This window comes from Eptatretus burgeri, chromosome 8 (assembly GCF_056783735.1).
Source record: "Eptatretus burgeri isolate ZD-2024b chromosome 8, Ebu_testis_v1, whole genome shotgun sequence".
NCBI lineage: Eukaryota > Metazoa > Chordata > Myxini > Myxiniformes > Myxinidae > Eptatretus > Eptatretus burgeri.
In genome coordinates, this window is record NC_140968.1 from 41911897 (window position 1) to 41932952 (window position 21056).

The 21056-nt window shown below is 44.7% G+C and overlaps 1 protein-coding gene across 1 annotated transcript; it reads left to right on the top strand.

Annotated features, from left to right (window-relative positions):
• Positions 1–18901: 18901 nt before the first annotated feature.
• On the top strand, positions 18902–19892 carry LOC147021602 (uncharacterized). The gene is made up of 3 exons (XM_085893517.1): positions 18902–19230; positions 19328–19504; positions 19602–19892. Exons 1-3 carry the CDS (start codon positions 19138–19140, stop codon positions 19890–19892), a joined length of 561 nt encoding a protein of 186 aa, XP_085749643.1. The 5' UTR covers positions 18902–19137.
• Positions 19893–21056: the final 1164 nt, after the last annotated feature.

Here is a 21056-nt window from a genome sequence, read left to right on the forward strand (position 1 = left end):
TTAAAGGCTTTTAAAAGAAGGAATAAGTGTTTCCTTCAATGAAGATTCACTTTGGATATATTGAGAAAAGGGAGAGACAAAGAAAGAGGTACAGGAAGTACAAGTAGAAGACAGAATAAAGGTGTTTTGGAGTGAAAAAAAGTTGTTTTTTTTGTGTTTTTTGAAGAGTGATATGAAGGGGGAATTGGAGAATGTTGAAAAGGCAGAAAGGCGAAAATTTTCAGGAAAAATGAAAGAAAAGGAATGACAAACAACCTCAAAACTAAGAAGATTTTGTTCCTGGCGATAGGCCTTAGTGATCTGTCACGAATCTGTCACGATAGGCCTGGGTGACACGAAAACTAATTTGACAATGTAGCACAAGGTACGATTTAACACGGAAGATGGTAAAAAAACACAAACAGCAACACAGGGATGAAAATCTAACAGAAAAGCACAACAGATCTGGTACAGAAAACTTAGCTTTGATTGAGGTGGAAGGAGCAGGTGACAAATCTGACCTCCATGTGGAGCAACCCCGAACTGGACGGTGTTTCCAGCGGACTTGGCCATGTTTTTGACTTCTTTGTGAATAAACTTGGGTCGTTGGTGTTCCTGGCTGATCCGCTTTCCCATTGGCAGTGGGTTGTTTTGATTTTCGCAAAGTGATAAGACGATTACGACTAAGGCCTTGCACTACCATTAACGTACGCCACATGAGCAGCAGAGACAAGTTATAGAAGTCTGTTGTCAATGAGTTCATTCAAAGTGAGCTGTGGGCTCTCATTCACAAGATCCGTTCAATTCACAATAAAAGTTTAACCGGTCCAAACCAAGCCATCCTCTGCAGACCCAGAAAGCTATCACCCTCAGCTTGCAGATGTTTTGTAAGTGAAAATTAGTGACTTTTGGGAATGTCCTGTGGACACCATTTATTGTTAAAAAATAGTTTGGCCATTTCAGTATACTTTAACAGTTATTTACAACTTATTGAATGATGGAGCGGTGGTGGTGAGATACACGCTTGATTCAAAATCCATTTTGTTTGATTTTTTTTTTTTTGGTCAAATAGATTAATTGATTCATAGAATTGACAGTACAGAAACATCTGTAAGTCTCCCTTAGAAAGTCAAGGACAACTTGTTCACTTTACACTCCAATAATGTTTGCTTAGATATCTCTTCTATTCCTATGGAATGTTTGCACTGTATCCAAGCACATACACCCACTGACATTTTGCTTCTTTCTGTAATTATCAGAAATGTACTTTTTAAATCTCTCGACATATCAGCGAGTATTCAAAGCGATGATGGGGATTTAAACTTTCACTGCTTGTTGTCACCCTTGTGCTGATTTGCACGACTCAAGGCAACGAGGTGCTGCCCATTAGCACACTGTGAAAATACTTTACAGTGCAAAGGTAATTAATGTTAACCATTACCACCTTCCAGTTGAACGCATCTGATGCTTTATGCCAAATGATTGCCTCTTCGACTCGGACTAGCCGTTCTCGACAAAAAAGATAGACTAGTTGTTTCATCCCCACGCAGTATAAATGAACTTTGTCTTCTCATCAACCTTGGGGTCACTGACCTGGTGAGTACTTTTTCCTTTCATCAAAGCGGATATATAGTAGAGAGGCAGAAATTAAAAAGTGGCCCAGATAAGGATTTAAAATCATCGAGAGGGAGAAAATGTCATCCATGGATTGGGGCATATGACCAGGTAGGATGACATCAATTTTTGTCCCCAAAATGGCCCCTTTTAACCCTTTTTCTGTCAAAATTCGATTTCCCAAAAATCAGTGATTTTTAGGGGTTGAGAAAGAATGTTTACTCATAAAATGCTCATTTTTGATGCTAGAATGTTTATTTACCACTTACAATGAAGCATTTGATGTGCTCTACAGGATGAAATATGAAAAAGTTACAGAACATTACTGTAAGGGGTCAGCAGCAGTCCAAAAGGGCAAATGGCCCTTCCACCCTGAAAACTGGGCCCTTTTTCAGAACGGCCTCCCTAATCACAACTTCTGGAAGAACTGTAGACAAACTTCACCATTCTTCAGCATGTGGACATATTCAGGTAGTTTTTGGGAAGTTTTGAGCATGATAGGTCAATCAGGGAGTGATTACTGGGGGTTTGAACTTGTACCCTTTTTGCCGCGAAGCAAATTCCAGCATTTTTCAGGACACAGCACTAATGAACAAAATTATATGTGAATAATGCTCAATATTTGGACCTGAGTAACAAGTTGTCCATTCTAAATGATGATATATGATGGGGTTGGGGTGGTGAGAATATTGTGATGCTTCTGCCCCCCCTCCCACCCTCACCCCCACCTCCTCCTATCTTCAGAACATAACACAACAATCATATAATTGTCTGATGAAGTTTTCCAAGTTGGCATCAGAGGTGCAATAACCTGAAACCACAAAGTATTCACCATTGTGCTCCCTGTCTCATCATGAATGTTTCTATTCAATTTTTTTTTTTTTTGTATACCTTGGTCGAGGCTCGTATGAGAGCTAACACACAACTCACAGCAAGGAGGCATGAGACAAGAGGGGCGGGAGTGGAAGGGACAAAACAGTGGGGAACAGACACATTCGGTGAACTGTGGAAGGGAGAGGGATGGGGATGGGACAGGGAACATGGCGAAGAGAAGATGGACATTTCAGGGACTTTCAGGAAGGAAAGCAGGAGAAATGAAGGAAGTGGGCTTGGGTGGATTATTGGGGGTAGAAAAGATCGAGGATTTGGATGGGGAAAGATAAGAGGTGGTGGTGAACAGCTGTTTTGAAAGCCTGCAGGGAAGAATGGGAAAGAATAGAGTGAGGAAGTTTATTCCAAAGGCGGGAAAAAAGAGGAATGAAAGAGTGAAGATGAGCAGTGATTCGTGATTTTGGTAGTTTTACCAGAAGGGGGTTGTTGGCGGACCTTGAGCGCCCTGTGGAAATGTGGTGGGGACAAATCGCAGAGAGAGCAGGGGGGCAAGGCTGGAGAGGAGTCGGTAGAAGACAGAAAGACCACCGACCAACCTGCGGTGATTGAGTGAGAGGCCCAAAGACTCAGCTTCATTGCGGGAGATGCCGATGATCTTAAATGCCCTGGTTTCGACAGCGTGAAGCCGAGAAAGGTGGGAGGCAGGAGCACCAGCCCAGAGGGGAGAGCAGTACTCCATCAGGCTACGGACAAAAGCTTTGTAAGTGGTCAGGAGCTCAAGAGGGCCCAGGAAGGACTTAGCACGACGGAGGATTCCCAGTTGGTGACTGGCTTTTGAGGCGAGGTTGGAAATGTGACTTTCCCAGGAAAGGTCATGGCAGATAGTGAGACCTAGAAGCTTGAAGGAAAAGACTTCTTCCAGAGGATTGTTGAGAAAGTGGATGGGGGGGTTTTGTAAACGGTCCTTTCGAAGAGACATAGTGAGAGTGTGAGATTTGTCTGGATTGAAAGACATGTTCCACGTGTTGGACCAGTTTGTGATTTTATCCAGATCTGCAGTGAGTGAAGAAGCTGCTGCTTGCCGGTCTGAGGGATGACAGATGGTACGGCAGAGGGTGGAGTCGTCGGCAAAGAGAAATAGAGGATTTTCCAGAGAGTCCGAGAGATCATTGATGAAAACCAGAAAAAGAACAGGGCTCAGAACGCTACCTTGAGGAACTTCAGCCTGCACAGGAAGAGGGGATGAAAGAACTCCATTTAGGGCCACACGTTGACTGCGACAGGAGAGGAAGTCTGCGAGCCATGAGTGGAGATGGCCTTGAATACCATGGGAAGAGAGTTTGGTGAGTAGGGCAGGGTGCCAGACTGTGTCAAGAGCACGTGATATGTCCAGGGATACGGCTCGGATTTCCTGTCTGGCATTGAGAACCTCCATCCATTGATTGGAGAGCAGAAGCAGCATATCCAGGGTAGAGTGACCTGGTCTGAAACCAAATTGATGATTGGAAATCAAGCCATTGGAGAAGAGGAAGGATTTCATGTCTGAAGCGATGATGGATTCCATCACCTTGCTGATGATTGGGAGAAGGCTGATTGGTCTGTAGTTACAGGGATCTGTTTTTGCACCTTTTTTATGCAGGGCAGTGATGTTAGCAGATTTCCAAGCAGATGGCAGATGACCTTGGGCAAATGAGAGGGTGAATAGAACAGAGAGAGGGTGAGCAAGAGCAGAAGAGCAGGCTTTGAGGACACGTGGGCTGATGCCGTCTGGACCGGTTGCAGAATCTGACTCGAGGTTTGAAAGCAAGCTCTCCACCTTGTCAGGAGAAAAGGACACAGAGTCCAGGGACAGTTGGGTGCGACTGGGTAAAGTGGGTAGAGATAGTGATGGGTGATAGTGATGAAATCCTTCTGACAAATTCCACCACAAAGACAGGCACTGATGCAAGCCCCTATTGTCTTCAAGTAGCCCCATCTTGTCTCGGTACATCCGGCTTTGCAGGAACAAGTGACCAGGTCAGTGCATTTTTTTGGAATGGGATCCAGTGTCATAAGTTTTGGTTTCCGTTTCCCCTTTTCAAGGATCCATCCACAACTAGTGGGAGGAGGACACTCTGGGTTTGGCACTATTGCGTTCTTCCAAATGAAGGTTTGGTAATTTTCTCGGTCTTAGTGCAACTGGAGTGCATCCTGTGATGGCAGTAATGATTCCACAGAGCTCTTGCCCTTTACAAACATCTTCAATCTAACTTCATTTATTGAGGAGATGCTCCCATACCCATAGAGATGGCATATGAAATGTTTTGTATAATTCCTGGCTTCATCGGTCAACTTGAGGGACTCTCCAAACTGTCAGTAAGCCTGGCTCTTTCTCACAGACTTTCCATGTTCTTCATTTAGGTTTTCCAGACAACTGACTTGTGTCACAGCCCGATACCGAATGGTATGCAATGACATTGTCCATAGTCAGAGGTCGATAGTCAATGGCATGAACGGGGATGTATTTTGGCTTCTGTGAAGTTCCACAACTCATCCATACTTCAGAAGGAAGGTGTTTATGCTGGCCAACAGCAAGAACAAGGACATCCGTGTCACGATACTGGATAACAATACGGTTGTACCCAACATCAGTTGCCTCTTTTGCATGGAGTATTAGCCTTGTATCTGCTTCCTCATGGTTCAATTTCAGCTGTGAGGTGTTATCTCGGCTAGAGGACCAAACACCACTGGCATCCTCAAACCCCCCAGCGAGAACAAGCTCATGACCTTGTGACAAGTCACTGGCATTTCTGATAAGTTCACTGCTTAGAAATGAAGCCAACTCTGCTTTGTTTGAATGACTGATGAACTGCTTCCAGTTCTGGGGCAACTTCACACATCTAGAATCGATCACCCTTCTTATTGGTCTCATCACACCTGCACGATTTGAACGCGTTCCATCTTTGATGGACGTCTCAAAATATCTGTCAAACAATACATCAACTCGGGAGTACCCCAATGTGAATTTCCGTTTCACACTGTTGGTGAATACATCTGCCAGATCCCTGAATGTCTTGGTCTTTTCTGTCTTGCCAATGGCCTGAATGATGGCTGGTCCATCAATCAGGAGACAAGTGGGGGCATCACTGTATGGTAGATGATCCATTGTCTTGGCAGTTGTTTTCTCAGTGAGGACGTCTATGAGATCAGATTTGTTGGTGGACAGAAGTTTGTGATCGGTTTTCGTGAGTGCAAGCGGAACTGGTGAGAGTTCGTGTTTGAGAATGTTCTCCAAGTTAACGTTCCTCCTGCTATCTGAGGCTATGAGTACCCGATGGAAAATATCTCTTTCTGCTTTGACTTCAACCACTTTGTCCTTTTGGACATTGACTTTCACTTTGCACATTGTAGCAAGAGTTTGAGCTTTGTTCTGAGGCAACCTTGAATAAAAGTCTGTGAACTGTTCAATGAGAGGTGATTTGACGAAGTCTTGCACTAGGGTCACACCCTTCTTCTCTAAGGACATTAGCCATCCCTCACATCATCAGGGGCCACGTCACTTGTCGATAAAAACACGAGGTCTTCAGTTGTGTTGGAAAAAACCCAAAGACGTTTGAATTCACTTACAAGTTTAGCTATGTCTGATTGATCATGTCGTATGCCTGCTGGACCAGTGTAACTGTGGCTAAAGTCATCATTGCTGTCTGTCTGCTGTAGGTTGTAGAGAGAAAGGGTATTATCAGCAATCCGAGAACGTTCATTGTATGTTAAACACCATCTGTCCCATGTTGATTCAAGGTGGGTTATGCCCACAATTCGGCGATTCACCTTGGCAATTCGATTGATATGCTCTAGTGCCTGATCACTTGGTATTTGGCAGAATTTGCTGCTTGTTCTTTTTATTGAAAACCATCCTGCCATGAACTCTGCATGTCCCTCTGGTGCTGTGGTGACAATGTTTCGCATATCAGCCAGATAAACTGGACCCCACCGAGCATAGTTGGTGTGGTCATACAGAGCAAAGTAGGGTAACATTCTTGAAAACATCTCCAGGTGCAGTTCCCAGTTGCCCTCTCGCTCAGCCCGAATTGATCCCATCAGAATGGCAACCATTTCCATGTATTGTCTCCAGTAGGTAAACGTTGGACAATTCCTATGCGAAGAATCAAACTCCTCCAGCAGACCTAAGATTCTGTAAGTTGACTCAACGAGCTATTCGAAACACTTGGTTGCTTCTTCAGCATCCTGGTCCATGAACTTGTTTATGACACAGTCCACTTGTGTCCTTAAACTGTCCTCCAGAACTTTGCCATTCAGACTTGTCCAATTTTCGAATTCTGGCCACAATATTCCCCAAAGGGCTTCGAATGTTAGTTAATGTCCTCGCACGGCTTTGTTTGTTATAAGCGTGGCCAGATAGCATGTGCACAGTAGAATTTTCCCCGAAAACCCCACTTTCTACCCAAATGTCCTTGAGTCCAGAGGCTTCCATTTGCTGGCCGATAGCTTTCATGAAGTTCATTGTTGTGTGAAAGCCTCCGAACTGAATGATCACATCACAGAATTCATTCTCATGAAGCCAAATTATTTATGTTGCCCTGCAGTAAAGGGCCTGATCAAAGATTATGACTTTGTGTTTTTACCCTAACTTTTTTCTGATATTAGTTTTCACCTAGAAATGACTGTATACACTGTGTCCATGTCATCAGCTGGGGCTGGAATGATTGGCATATGCCCGACTGTTGTAACCTCAGACTCAAATGGGGAAATTACATGGTTAAAACCTGTCCACACAGGAATCCTTTGTTCATCGGTGTTACTTAAACGACACAGAATCCATGCAATGTCCTTTGCCTTAGCGGTTGTCAGGGAATCTCTGCTTGGGTTGTACCATTCCATGGCCACCAAAGGGAATATTGGTGCAGGGCGTTGATTACTTCGATAACCTGAGGGGAAAATCTCATGGAGATCCTCTGGAAGGGATGGGCCAAAGCTCCTTTGTTTTCCAATATCTTTGCTATGGGTATGTTCATCTACATCTTGTGAGTGATGTACATGGTTTTCTGTAGAGCCATACTGAAAGGCAGCACACTGAGTGGCATTGAACATACCTTTGCCATCAAGTGTTTCTACCTTGATATTAATGTTGTCTCCGGCGAACAGAGTGAACTTGCCAGACACTAGATTTGGTGTAACAACCAACTTTCCATTTTTCTTCCATCTTTCCACCTCACTATTTGCGATAGAAGTGTCAATTTTTTCAACCGTTTCATAACTACTACAGTGACCTGCAGCATGGAGAAGTTGAACCAGAGACTTGTTTCTAGTGGCATGGTGGATTGTGGAAGCTATTCCTACATGCTTTTGTGTGAGGGTTCTTCCTCCTGAGGATACATACACAATATCTTGCGCAATACTTAATATCTTTTCATGTTGTTCCACTTTCTGATTGCTACCTATTATCATGCTCAACAGCATAAACAGATTTGGGGGAACACAATTTTCTATGTGCTTCTGGTCCATATCATCATAATGCTTGTGGGATTGTACACACTTTAAATGTGACCTAATTTTCAAACTTACATGGTGCATACTTCTAAGAAACCCTGTATCAAGATCTGCAGCAGTCAGTGTTTTTAAAAGTTTGTGTTCAGCTTCTTTGTCTACAAGTTCTGAAACATTTTCTCTAAATGTCCTAATAATAGATTATATTGGAGTACTCGGTAAAATCAGTAAAGAATCACATTTACGCTCCTGTGCTAAGAATTCTATCTTGTCTCCGAAATGCTTCTGAATCTTCAATCTAAATTGTCGCAGCGCATTATTGCTATCCACATTTTTTTATATGGTTTCAGGCTGTGTCGCAGTCACTAATTCACAGTACCGATTGCACACAGTTTTAACCGAATAAATGTTCCCTTTCTTTATTCCACTCTCCAGTTCTTCTATTACACAGTTAAAGCATGCTTGGTTCAGTGTCCACAGCGACGAATCAACGCACAACTTAGATTTTTTCGAAATTCAACTGCTGTTTTACAAACTTAGAATAACACTTCAGGTGGTATTTACCCTCAGAAGCCACAAGGTCTGAAATACCTGAGAGGCGGTACTGCAGCAAGAGATGATTTTTTGAACCCTTGATGATTTTCTCCGATGTTTCTAGAGTTTGTACTTGATTGAGGGTACCTGCTGGTTCTTGACAAAATATGCATTTGTCCCATTGCATTCGTCGAACATCACTCCTTGATAAGACTCTGGTCGTCTTATCGATGGGATCCCCTGTATTTTCCGTTGGGCATGAGGGTGCGTTAGCCTTTTGGAATTTATTTTTCAACCTTTTTAAATGAAGTGAACTCGTAAAACATGAAAAACAGTCTTTATGCCATTTCAGTTTCTTGGATTCGTTGTCTAAGTCAATTGCACTGTTCAGAACATCAGTGTATTGTTCACATCTGCACTTGATTCTTGTCTCCAATGTTTCTTTAAATCTGGCTAATCCTTTCGAGGTAGCTTCTCTTAGGTCTTTACCAGGCTGCACTTTCTGACAAATAGCACACTTTTGGAACACGAAACCACATGGTTGTTTGCGTTTTCGAACGTTCAGTGTTGACTCCGTAACCTGCAAAGCAAAGAACATCGATTAGAATCTCTGAGGCCAATGCTAATAAATGGCTTTACCAGCATGAATAACCCCAGGCAGGCCACCAAGGCAACCGACACCCCCCCCCTGTCTCCAATGAGGGATGAGGTGACTTCAGAGGTGGTCCCTCTGGCCCCCGTGCGTGAGGGGGAGGGAGAGTATTCAGCGTGTTCTGTCTGCGCTGGCGCTGATCTGCTCTCGCCTGGCCGGTTGGTGATCCATTCGTCTGGTCTGGTTTTCTGGTCACCCTCACAGCCAAGGGTTCCTCTCGTCTCATCCACCTTTGTGCTGGCTGGCGTCCGTCGCATATCCCTCGCCCCTGGTGCTTGGTGCTGCGTCAAAGCTGTGGGTTCGAGTCCCACTGAACAAGACAGACCAAACCGCACGAGGTGGACAGGTGCACAGCCGGACTCTGACCCCCCAGCTGACCTATCCTCCTCGGCTGGAGGACCCGATGGGGTCCATTTCGTGTGTGTGCGTGTGTGTGTGTGTGTGTGTGTGTGTGTGTGTGTGTGTGTGTGTGTGTGTGTGTGTGTGTGTGTGGTGCCAGTCTGTTAAGTAGAATTGTTAAGTGCTTTTGCTCATTGTACATTGCATATTCGTGATTACGTCTGCTCTGTGTTTTCCTTCCCGATTATTATAAATAAACCCCTGTTAAATGCACCAGATTGTTGCCTGTCATTTCTTCCATTGGCCCAGTATGGTTTGGGCTTGAGAAGTCGTAAGGCCGTTTGTGCCGTAAGTTGTTCATTTGGTCCGGCGCGGCTTTGGTAACTCCCGCTCAGTTACGCCGGATAAGAGTCGGTACCAGCGACTCGGTTCGGACAAAGTCGGCTGAGGGTGTGGCTTCCCCTGTAGTTAGACAGTGTGGGTACTGAGGTAAATTGGAATTAAAAAAGTGGACGCTACCTCACGCCGTCAAAATATTGGCGACCACGGTCCTTTAAGCGACCTGTCGACTCCAGTTATCCGGGGTGACAACCTGTCAATTCCGGTGTTCGGAGGGAGACGGGCCGACTGCTCCATGTAGCGGTCGTCCTCGCCACTGAACCCGGCACCACAACAATACTTGGGGGATCTACGTCGCACTCTTAAGGGTCCTGAATAGGGTGGTTGTAGTGCTTTGCGGACAGCATCATATTGAACAAAAACGTGTGTCCAGTTCATAAGTCCTCTTGGAACTTGGGTTGTGGTTTGTTGTGATCGTGTTGTAACCAGTGAGGTACTGGACATGTGCTCTTGCAGTCGATGTACATAACTAGATGGGTCCAGTAATGTAGGAGGGCGATTAGGTGCAACCATTTGTCCTGGTAGTTTAAGGGTGGTACCATAAACAAGTTCCGCTAGAGTACATCCTCGATCGTCCTTGATGGTAGTGCAAATGCCCAGTTGAACAAGAGGGAGATATTTGTACCTCCGACTTGGGTGTGATTGGGCTTTCAAAGCTGCCTTCAACTGCTGATGGAAACGTTTAACCATGACATTGGCTGCTGGGTGATGAGCGGTTGTACGAATGTGATTGCATCCCAAGAAACTCGTCAACTCAGTGAACAGGTGGGACTCAAATTGCTGGCCCCACCTGTAGTGATGGTATATGGTGTGCCATACTTTGAAATCGAATGATGTATTAATGCTCTCGTGACTGTCTCTGCTGTGATATCATGTGAAGGAATAACATCAGGCCACCTGGTATAGCGATCAATACAGGTGAGCATGTAACTGTACCCATTTGATGGAGGTAGTGGTCCTATGAGATCGATGTGAATGTGCTCAAATCTCGCATGTGATGTTGTAAAAGTACCTAAGGAGATTTGACATGGCAATGGACCTCAGCTTTCTGACATGAAATGCAATTCCTTGTCCACTCACGAGTATCCTTGCTAACACCTGGCCAAATGAAACGTGCTGATATCAACTTCTGAGTGGATCTGATGCCAGGGTGTGACAAACAGTGGAGTGCATCGAAAATTCCACGACTGTTTTTTTACCCACAAAAGGTCATTTGTGGCTTGTAGAGACGTCACACCAAATGTAGCTATCGGAAACAAGGAGTGGTACTTGCTGAAGCAACAGTGAAGATGAATCTCGCAGCTCACAAAGCTCCACGTCATTCTCCTGATCAGCTGCTGACTGGTTGTAATCCATGGAGGAAGAAGTGTGAACGTGAGAGTGCATCAGCTACCACATTATCAAGTCCCTTCACTTGCCTGATGTCTATCATGAACTGAGATATGTAGTCGAGATGACGAATCTCCCTTGGGGAGTGACGATCGGGCTTTGTGTGTAAGGCATATACCAAAGGTTTGTCACCCATGTAGATGATGAAAGTTCTTTCAGTAAATGTCCGAAGTACTTGACGCTGAGATACATGGCTAATAACTCCTGAGCAAAAGTACTGTAGCGAGTCTCTGCCAGCTGCAGTTGTTTTGAGAAGAATGAGAGTGGCTGCCATTCTCTCTCGGCCAACTGTTGCAGTAGACCACCTACATCCATGCCTGATGTCTCAATCATGAGGCATAACAGAGCATCTCTCTTGGGATGGACAAGGAGGACAGTTTCAGCCAACTTAACTTTCACCTTTTCAAGGGCTGAAAGCTCTCGCTCACCAAGGGTGATACTCTGGTTCTTCCTTTTCTTATCCCTGAGCACGTTGGTGAGGGGTTGAAGCGTGTCAGTGCAGTTGAGAATGAAACGGCGGGAAAAGTTTTCCAGGCCTAGAAATTCTCTTTAACTGTGGAGCGATGTGGATGTTGGGAAATCATGGATGCTCTTCACTTTATCTGGTAAAGGACATATTCCCTGCTCATCCACTACATGGCCCAGGAAGGTGAGTGAAGATACTACCAACTGACACTTGGCTGGGTTGATCACCACACCATACTTAGCCAACCGGTCGAATAGCTGTCTCAGGTGTGTTTCATGCTCATCTTGAGTAGAGCCAGCCACTAAGAGGTCATAAATTTGGGCGTAAACGAAGGGCAATCCTCGGGTGACATTGTCAATGAAACATTGCAACGTCTGAGCTGCATTACGTAAACCGAATGGCATTCAAAAAAATTCAAAAAGTCCAAATAGTGTGGTTATCGCTGTCTGACAGATATCATCAGGCTTGACAGATATCTGATGGTATGCTCGAATGAGATCTATTTTTGAGAAAGCTCCAGCACCTTGCAGAGAAGAAGAGAAGTCTTGGAGGTGTGGCACCGGATAGCGATCAGGCACAGTGGCCCTGTTGAGTGCTCGATAATCTCAACAAGGTCGCCAGTCTCCAGCTGTCTTCTCTGGCACTATGTGTAAGGGGGAGGACCAGTTACGGCTAGATGGGCGGATAATACCGAACTGAAGCATATGGTCGAACTCTGCCCTGGCAATTGACTGATGATTAGATGCTCGGCAGTGAGGTTTTGCTGTTGCAGGTGGGCCTCGAGTCTCGATGTGATGTGTGATGGAGTGTTTGACTGCCGCATCACTGCCCACTGGTCGAGTTATGGTGGGGGTATTCACGAAGAAGGGTACTAAATTGTGAGGTGTTGGTACTCTTCACATACATGGGACTGATGGTGGATGCTTGTGAACCTATCCCTCTCATGGTAAGGTTGGTCGGGGTGTCAATAAGCTGACGATGTTTTACATCCACTAACAGACCAAAATGATTGAGAAAATCAGTTCCGATGATGGGTGTGGGCAGCTCAGTGATGATAAATACCCAGCAAAAAACTTGACGCAGTCCCAAATCAAGCGTCAAAGATCGCTCTCTCCGTAGATGGCAATAGGTGAGTGGTTAACTGTTTGAAGTTGTGGTGCTGTGGTGTTAGACAGTCTTGTTTTCTGTTGTGCATGGCAACATGCTCACTTCAGCCCCAATATCAACTGGGAAGCGTGTGCCAGTGTTCTTGTCAGTGATGTAGAAAAGGCGACTCTCATGGTGACTGGCAGAGCTCGTTGCAACTAGCTGCTGGTCCTGCCGTTTTTCTGTGTGGTTGAATTGGTTTCTTAAATGAACATGGCAATACACACTCTCGGGTTGCTGTACCGTAACGCCAATGGTAAACAACACATTCAATAAATTTATGAGAGAAGCTGCTTCCACTCAAACATTAAAAGTATTGTCGTGTCCAGGTGATGTAACCCCTACCTTGATGGATGGCAAATCTTCTCCCTCAAAGGCCGACAACCTAGACTCAGAGATCAATGCGCATGCGGGAAGGGGGGGGGGGCGCAATGGTGGAGGGGCAGAGGAGCACAGGGGCGCTGCACCAGGACAGCACAAGGGTTTTTTTTTTTTTTTTTTTTTTTTTTTTTTTTTTGTATACCTTGGTCGAGGCTCATATGAGAGCGAACACACAACTCACAGCAAGGAGGCATGAGACAAGAGGGGCGGGAGTGGAAGGGACAAAACATTGGGGAACAGACACATTGGGTTTATACTCGAACCCCATTACCTGTTGTCAGGTCAGGCCAGATTAGATCTCTGACTTGCTGCAGGTATCATGTAAACCTGTACTAATCTGTTCCATGGTCGGGTTGGCGGCGACCAAACCATCTCCCCCACCGGGTTTTCTGGTGAGGAGGGTGCATGATATGGACACTCAGCAGGATGAATAACAAAACCTGTCAAGGGGCGGAGGAGCTCCTTGTGAGCCAACGGCCATCCATACCTCGTGCCCAACTGTCTGCGGACGTCCTCCTGCAGTTGAGTTACTTCTTATTAGGAGAATGGTGACAGGATTTGCACTCCGACAACCGTAAAACCCTTCATTCCGCAAAACATTCTAGAAGCATGAAAAAATCTGAAAACCCACTCGGTGGGAGAACCTCCTGTGCAACTTCCCTTTGCAGGGCAGCTCACCGAATGAGTGGATCAGGGCAAAGCCTTCGAGACCTCCAATCTTTGAGGAGAGGAGGGAAACCAAGGGGTAACATTCCCGGGTCAGATTGCGGGAGAGGTGTCAGGGTGGTGCGGAGGAGTCGTCCACCAGACGGGGGTCTCCTTGGGTTAACCTGAGGCGGTCCCTTCGGGTGGGTGCCTGGAATGTCCTATTCCTAAGAGAGGATGATCACTTGTCTCTGTTATCATCTGAGCTTAAACATTTGGACATCGGTATTGCCACACACTCTGAGGTTCGGAGAACAGAATGCGGCGAGATCATGGCGGGTGGTTAAACCTCCAGTTGGTCTGGTCAATGTGATGGTTACCAGGCCCAAGGAGTTGCTGTAGCTGTGTCCATTAAGCTGACTCCAATGATAATTGAGGTAACACCGGTCAACGTGCATATTATGAGACTAAGGATTCTTCACTCCTTGGGTGTCACTTCCCTAGTCTTTGTATATGCTCTGACTGAGGCGAGTGATGTCACCGTGAAAGACTAAATCTATGCCACACTCAAGTCTGTGGTTGATCAGTGCCCCAGGCGAGATACACTTCTCGTCTTGGGGGATTTCAATGCATTGACTGGAACTGAAAGGGATGGTTATGAGGCATGTGTTGGCCCCAATGGGTCTGGAACTGTGAACCAGAATACCACTAAGTTCCTTGACTTTGCAAGAAGTCATGGACTTAGGGTGGCCGGTTCATGGTTCCAATGCTCACAAGCTCATCGCTGGACTTGGTATTCCAATGCTGACAATGTGCCAAAGGAGATTGACCATGTGCTTGTTGATGGTCGCAGAAGGATGATCCAGAACTGCAGGGTCTACCGGAGTGCTCAGTTCCTCAATACTGACCACCGGTTTGTTGTAGCAACTCTTAAGTTGCACCGTAAATCCAGGAGAATGGTACCATCCCAGCCTAGGTGGATTTTGGCATGCTCAAGGATGGGAAGGTAGCTGAGGAGTTTGCGAACAGGCTGAGTGGACATTTAGGCAGTCTGGGTGCTTTGGTGGCTCCTGAAGAGTTGTGGAGTGCTTTCAAGACCACCCTCCTTGATGTTGCTGATAGATGTCTTGGAACTCACTGGAGGGCGAAGAAGAATTTTTTCTCTCAAGGGATGCTGGTTACTATTGACCAGAGACGCAGGGCCAGGCTGAATGGCAGAGCTGAGCTGTTCAGGGAGCTGAGGCGTAAAATTGTACGTGCATCAAGTGTGGACAAGGAGGCAGATGTGCGAGGAATCTGTGAGGGGGGTAGAGAATCATCTGTGGTCAAGTGATTCTCGTCCAGCTTATTGGGGAATTGCATTCGTCCAAGCCCATCCCTCGGTGTACTGCAGTTAGAGCAGAAGGTGGTGGGCTCTTGACAGAGGAGTCCGAAGTGAAGGCCCGCTGGGCCACTTACTTTGAGCGGTTGTGCCAGACTGATCCACCAGCTGTTAAGTTGGATGTCAGGGGCGTCACAATCCCTGTTGCTGACCCTCCAATAAACCTTCCAGCTGACCCTCGTTTGTGGAAAAACAGGCTGCGGTGAACCGGTTGAAATGAGTTAAAGCTCCAGGGATCTGTGGCATCCATGCTGAATTTCTCAAGGCTGGTGGAAATACTGCACTCGTGTTGTTGCATGCAGTTCTCTGCTCTGCTCGGAACACAGGCATCTTCCCAACTGACTGGAAGAGGGGCCTTGTTGTCCCTCTCTGGAAAGGGAAGGGGGGTGATCGCCAAGACTGCAGCAACTACTGAGAGGTGACGCTGCTCTCAGTGCCGGGGCAAGGTCTTTGCTCAGATAATTCTTGATTGGGTTCGCCAGCATCTGATTGAGCACCAGCATCCACAACAGTCAGGCTTTACACCAAAGAGGTCAACGATTGACTGTATCCTTGTTCTTCAGGTCCTCACCAAATGCAGATGAGAGTTTTGGCAGGGGCTGCTTACAGCTTATGTTGATCTCTGTAAAGCGTTTGATTCAGTGAATCAGGATGCCCTCTGGAGGATTCTTGGTCTTTGTGGGGTGCCACCAAAACTGATCGATCTGATGGCTCAGCTCTACTTTGGTACTGAGAGTGCTGTGAAGTGTGGTGGTACCATCTCTGCCTTATTTCCAGTTGTTATTAGAGTTTGTCAGGGGTGTATGCTGGTGCCCATTCTTTTCAGCACTTGTATGGACTGGATTCTGGGGAAGATATCGGAAAGATCAAGCTGTGGTGCATCGTTTGGGAATGTCAAGATCTCTGACCTTGATTTTGCAGATGATAAAGTCATCTTTGCGGAGACTCTGGATATCCTATTGGGGGCTCTCGAGGTGCTGAATGAGGAATCGGAGCCGCTGGGATTATAGGTTTCCTGGGTCAACACTAAGATCCAGGCTTTCAATGACATTTTGGATGCTGCTCTCTTGTCTGTATCTGTTTGTGACGAGGATGTTGATGTCACGGAGAGATTCACTTACTTTGGCAGTGATATTCATGTCTCTGCTGGCTGTGAGCCACTGGTCAACAGACGTCTGGGTCGGGCCTGGGGAGTTATAGATTCACTGGATTATGCGGTGTGGTGCTGCCGGTATCTGTGCCGGAGGACGAAAGTCCAAGTCTTCAAGTCCCTGGTCCTTCCAGTCTTGCTCTATGGGTGTGAGACTTGGACTCTGACCAAGGATCTGAGACGGAGACTTAATTTCTTTGGTACCAGGTCTCTTCGGAGAATCATTGGCTATCGCTGGTTGGACTTTGTGTCCAATGAGCGGTTGCTGAGAGAGACTCAAATGAGATTTGTTACCTGCATAGTCCGTGAGCGTCAGCTGCGGCTCTATGGACATTTGGCTCGTTTTCCTGACGCTGATCCTGTTCACCAAATTCTCTCAGCGAGGGAGCCTCATCAGTGGAGGAAGCCTATGGACCGACCACGTGCCTCACGGTTGCAGCAGTTTGATCAGCATCTCAAGGAGATAGGGATGGGCCAGGCATCTGCCTGGGGGATGGCCAGACGGACGCCCCTGCAGTCCCGGCGTAAAGTGGACGCAGTGACGCGCTGCTCTGGCGCATGCTCCCATACCTAACCTGACCCACTTCAAATATATGGATGCAGCTTCTTCAAAGGAATACATTTAATGGAAATAACAAATATTTACAAAGAACAATAATTCAAAAGGGTAATGATAATAATAATGAACTAGTAAATCCTAAAGTCGAGGTGCCTCCTCACACAGACTCAAATACAGACAAAGGGAACACAAAATAAAAAGAAAACCCCTCCTTTCAAATATTCTTGTACTTAAGGGGCTGTCACACCTTGACGTTTAAGCCAGCGTATGGCAATGTGTCAAAATGTATGTAAAATGCTGGCGTACGCTGAAGTATTGATTTTTTTTGAAAAAGTTTTGGACATATGCATAACGTATTCGTAACGTACACAGAACGTTTCGATAACTTATAGATAACTAAAACCAACGAATGCTTAGCGTGTTGTCGGCATTCACAACGTATGCCCAACGATAGTCTAATGTATGCATAGCACGGCAGCATATCGCCGACGATCACGTGGCGTAGCCTATTAAAAGGCTGCCACTCGACGATTCAAATCATAACCGCACTAGACATCGAAGTGTCAACATCACCGTCATGCCCTATCACACCTTGACGTTTTCGCCAGCGTATGCCGACGCATGAAAAATTTGTCTAAAACGCTGGCACACGTCGAATACGTTATGGGTAAGTTTTGTATATGTTAAGAGCACGCTGAAACATGCTGGCATACGTCGTAGTGCGCCGAGCACGTCGACAAATTTTAAGCATGCTCAAAATTTTTCGAGGTATGCCAGCGTATGACTCACACATTCCGCATACGCTGGCCATAAGTTGTAGGCACATTATGCGATCATTGACACACGTCGACACACGCTACTTGTAAGTTACTCATCAGTCGAAACACGTCGAGGTAATGTTTAGCGTACCCAAAACTTATTTCTAACTTATGAGTAACGTGCTTTGAAACTGTGTAACGTATCTGCAATGCACATTGACTATGTAGACGTATTTGAATGACGTCTTCCGGACCACCACAGAACTTACTGAAAGTGTTTCTAACTTACAGCTACCGTATAATGGCGTATTGGCAGCATTTAGGGGAATTGGTATATAAAAATGGGCTTCACAGGAGGAATCCGTTAGTGTTTCAGACTCCATGGTGAGTACATGTCCATGTCAGTCGTAGCAGTAGTTGTAGTAGTTGGTCCATGTCAGTAGTAGTAGGTGAGTGTGATGGGGAGGGTGTGGGTGATGATGGATCCTCCTTGCGTCCGCGTCCACGGCCATGGCCAGGAGACTTATTTGCAGCATTCTTCGAAGTTTTCTTTGGCTTTTTTTTTTAATGTTTTTCTACGCTGAACTATTGATGCTTTTTAAAGTTTTTGGCATATTCATAACGAGTTGGACAAATGCATAATGTATTAGTAACAGTAGGGTAAGAATACTGATTCTGGCTCACTTTTCCCCATGTAAATGAATGGGGGATTTTCAGCGATTCATAATTTTTTTCCCTAAAAATAAATCCCCTTTTTATCCCAAGGTATATTTATTTGTCTCCCCTTTTAACCTGGAGGTTGAACCTCATTGAATTGAACACCTGGGGGTTGAACAGCTCACTCATTGAACCTATAAAGATTTGTTCATTCTCAAATTCCTTCAATAGTTTAATTTTCTTTGCACAATAATCCCCATCTAAAATATTGACAAACAAAACATTTGAATCTTTATATTTTTTAAGATACCCCATTTGTGCCATTACGAAATGATAAACTTCTCTTAATGCTCTTGTTTGACCACCTCCTGAGCCACAGGTTATTTTTTGTTAAGCCCCGCCCACTTTTCTTTAAGCCCCGCCCACTTTTGCTAAGCTCCGCCCACTTTTCATGAGGTATTTTTTCTAAGCCACGCCCACTTTTCCTAAGCCCCGCCCACTTTTGCTAAGCTCCGCCCACTTTGCAGAAGGTATTTTTCCTAAGCTCCGCCTACTTTTGCTAAGCCCCGCCCACTCTTACATCATTTCCAGTTCATCTCTGACTCACAAAGAAATCACTAGAAAATTACAGGATGTTATGGTTTTGAAAAATTTCCCAATGAAGGCTTGCCTAGGCTTGCCCAGGGAATTTCCAAAGGAAACCACACCCACCAGTCTTTCTCTATAAAAGCTTCAAACCCAGGCTCCATTTTAAACATTTGTTCTTGCTGGCAATGGTGTTCTGTGTGCTTGTCTCGAACTCTCTGTCTTCTATGGAACTAAACCTTCAAGTTGATGAACTGGATTTAAACCTCTTATCTATTGAGGTAAGATTTTTTATTTTCCTATTTTCAAACTTTGATTGAAGCATACTCATTTAATAATTAAATAACTTAATTAATACATTATTATTTTCTCTCACAGGAAATTGTATCTGAAATACAAAATGAAAATACTGCTTTTGCTACAACTTGGGGGGAAATTGTTGGCTTGGTTGAAGACCTTGAGTGGGATGACTTTGGTGTTCCTTGGAACTCTCTGTCTTGTATGGAACTAAACCTTCAAGTTGATGAACTGGATTCAAACCTCTTATCTATTGAGGTAAGATTTTTTATTTTCCTATTTTCAAACTTTGATTGAAGCATACTCATTTAATAATTAAATAACTTAATTAATACATTATTATTTTCTCTCACAGGAAATTGTGTCTGAAATACGAAATGAAAATACTGCTTTTGCTACAACTTGGGGCGAAATTGTTGGCTTGGTTGAAGACCTTATGAGCGATCAAGACCCACAGAACGAGTTCGTCCTTGATGACCCAACCAAAGAGTTATACCTTGGAGACCAGCAAAATCCTGAAAAAGAGTTTTACAGCAATAGTACTCATTGTGAGTTATCAAGACAATACCCACTGAACAAGTTATACCTTGATGAGCCAGAATACAAGTTTTACCTTGGAGACTCACAAATTTTGAAAAATCAGTAAATGAGTTCTGCCTTGATGGTTTAAATAACTACCTTGGAGACTCAGGAAAAGGGTTCTGCCAAGATGGTTCTAAATATGGGGCCTACCTTGGAGACTCACAAATTTTGAAAAATCAGTAAATGAGTTCTGCCTTGATGGTTTAAATAACTACCTTGGAGACTCAGGAAAAGGGTTCTGCCAAGATGGTTCTAAATATGGGGCCTACCTTGGAGACTCACAAATTTTGAAAAATCAGTAAATGAGTTCTGCCTTGATGGTTTAAATAACTACCTTGGAGACTCAGGAAAAGGGTTCTGCCAAGATGGTTCTAAATATGGGTCCTACCTTGGAGACTCACAAATTTTGAAAAAATCAGTAAATGAGTTATCCTTAAGAGACTTTGTAAGTTGGTTTTACTTTGAATACTTGAAATGTGGGTTCTGGATTGATAACTCACAATGTGATACATATCTTGGAAACTCAACGGGAATGTGGTTATACCTTGAAGACTTGGAAAGTTGGGTTTATGTTGAACACTTGAAACTTTTTTGGGGGCTTTTATTTATTTATTTATTTATTTATTATTATTATTATTTTATTTATTTATATTTTGGAGACTTTTGGAGTTGCTATCACTCTTTGGGATCTAAACCTATCGATGTAGTTCTTTGTCGGATGGTGCTTGATGGGAGCAAGATCAAGAAAGTTCTGGGAAGAAAGTGCAGGCTTACTCCCCACTTTAACGTCATCAAACCTGAAAGCCTTAAAAGACAGAATTGGAAGAAGAAAAAAAAAACGTAAAATATATATATATATATATATATATATATATATATATATATATATATATATATATAGGTGGAAATCTCATTTTGAAAAAGACTGTGTTGGGTGAGGATTGAGTTGGGGTTGAGATTTTGAATGTGAGGGTTGGGGTTGAGATTTTGAATGTGAGGGTTGGGACACACACACACATACACATCAACAAACAAAAGTTAAGCCTTGACTATTCAGTTGAGGATTCTGTGTTTGGGGTTCACAGATCTAAGAACGTCCCCCTTGACACACATTATATACTGTTATACACCTCGGACTTGGCCCTCGAGTGTCCACAACGGTGTATAGTAGGAGGGAGTGAAGCGCCAACCTATTGCTCCCATTACACACACACACACACACAAACAA

What these genes read in the sequence shown, in the direction of transcription:
- LOC147021602 (XM_085893517.1), top strand. Translation starts at nt 19,138, where the DNA reads ATGGTGTTCTGTGTGCTTGTCTCGAACTCTCTGTCTTCTATGGAACTA. An exon ending in TAAACCTCTTATCTATTGAG is followed by an intron (nt 19,231 to 19,327) that starts GTAAGATTTTTT and finishes TTTCTCTCACAG; the next exon opens with GAAATTGTATCTGAAATACA. An exon ending in CAAACCTCTTATCTATTGAG is followed by an intron (nt 19,505 to 19,601) that starts GTAAGATTTTTT and finishes TTTCTCTCACAG; the next exon opens with GAAATTGTGTCTGAAATACG.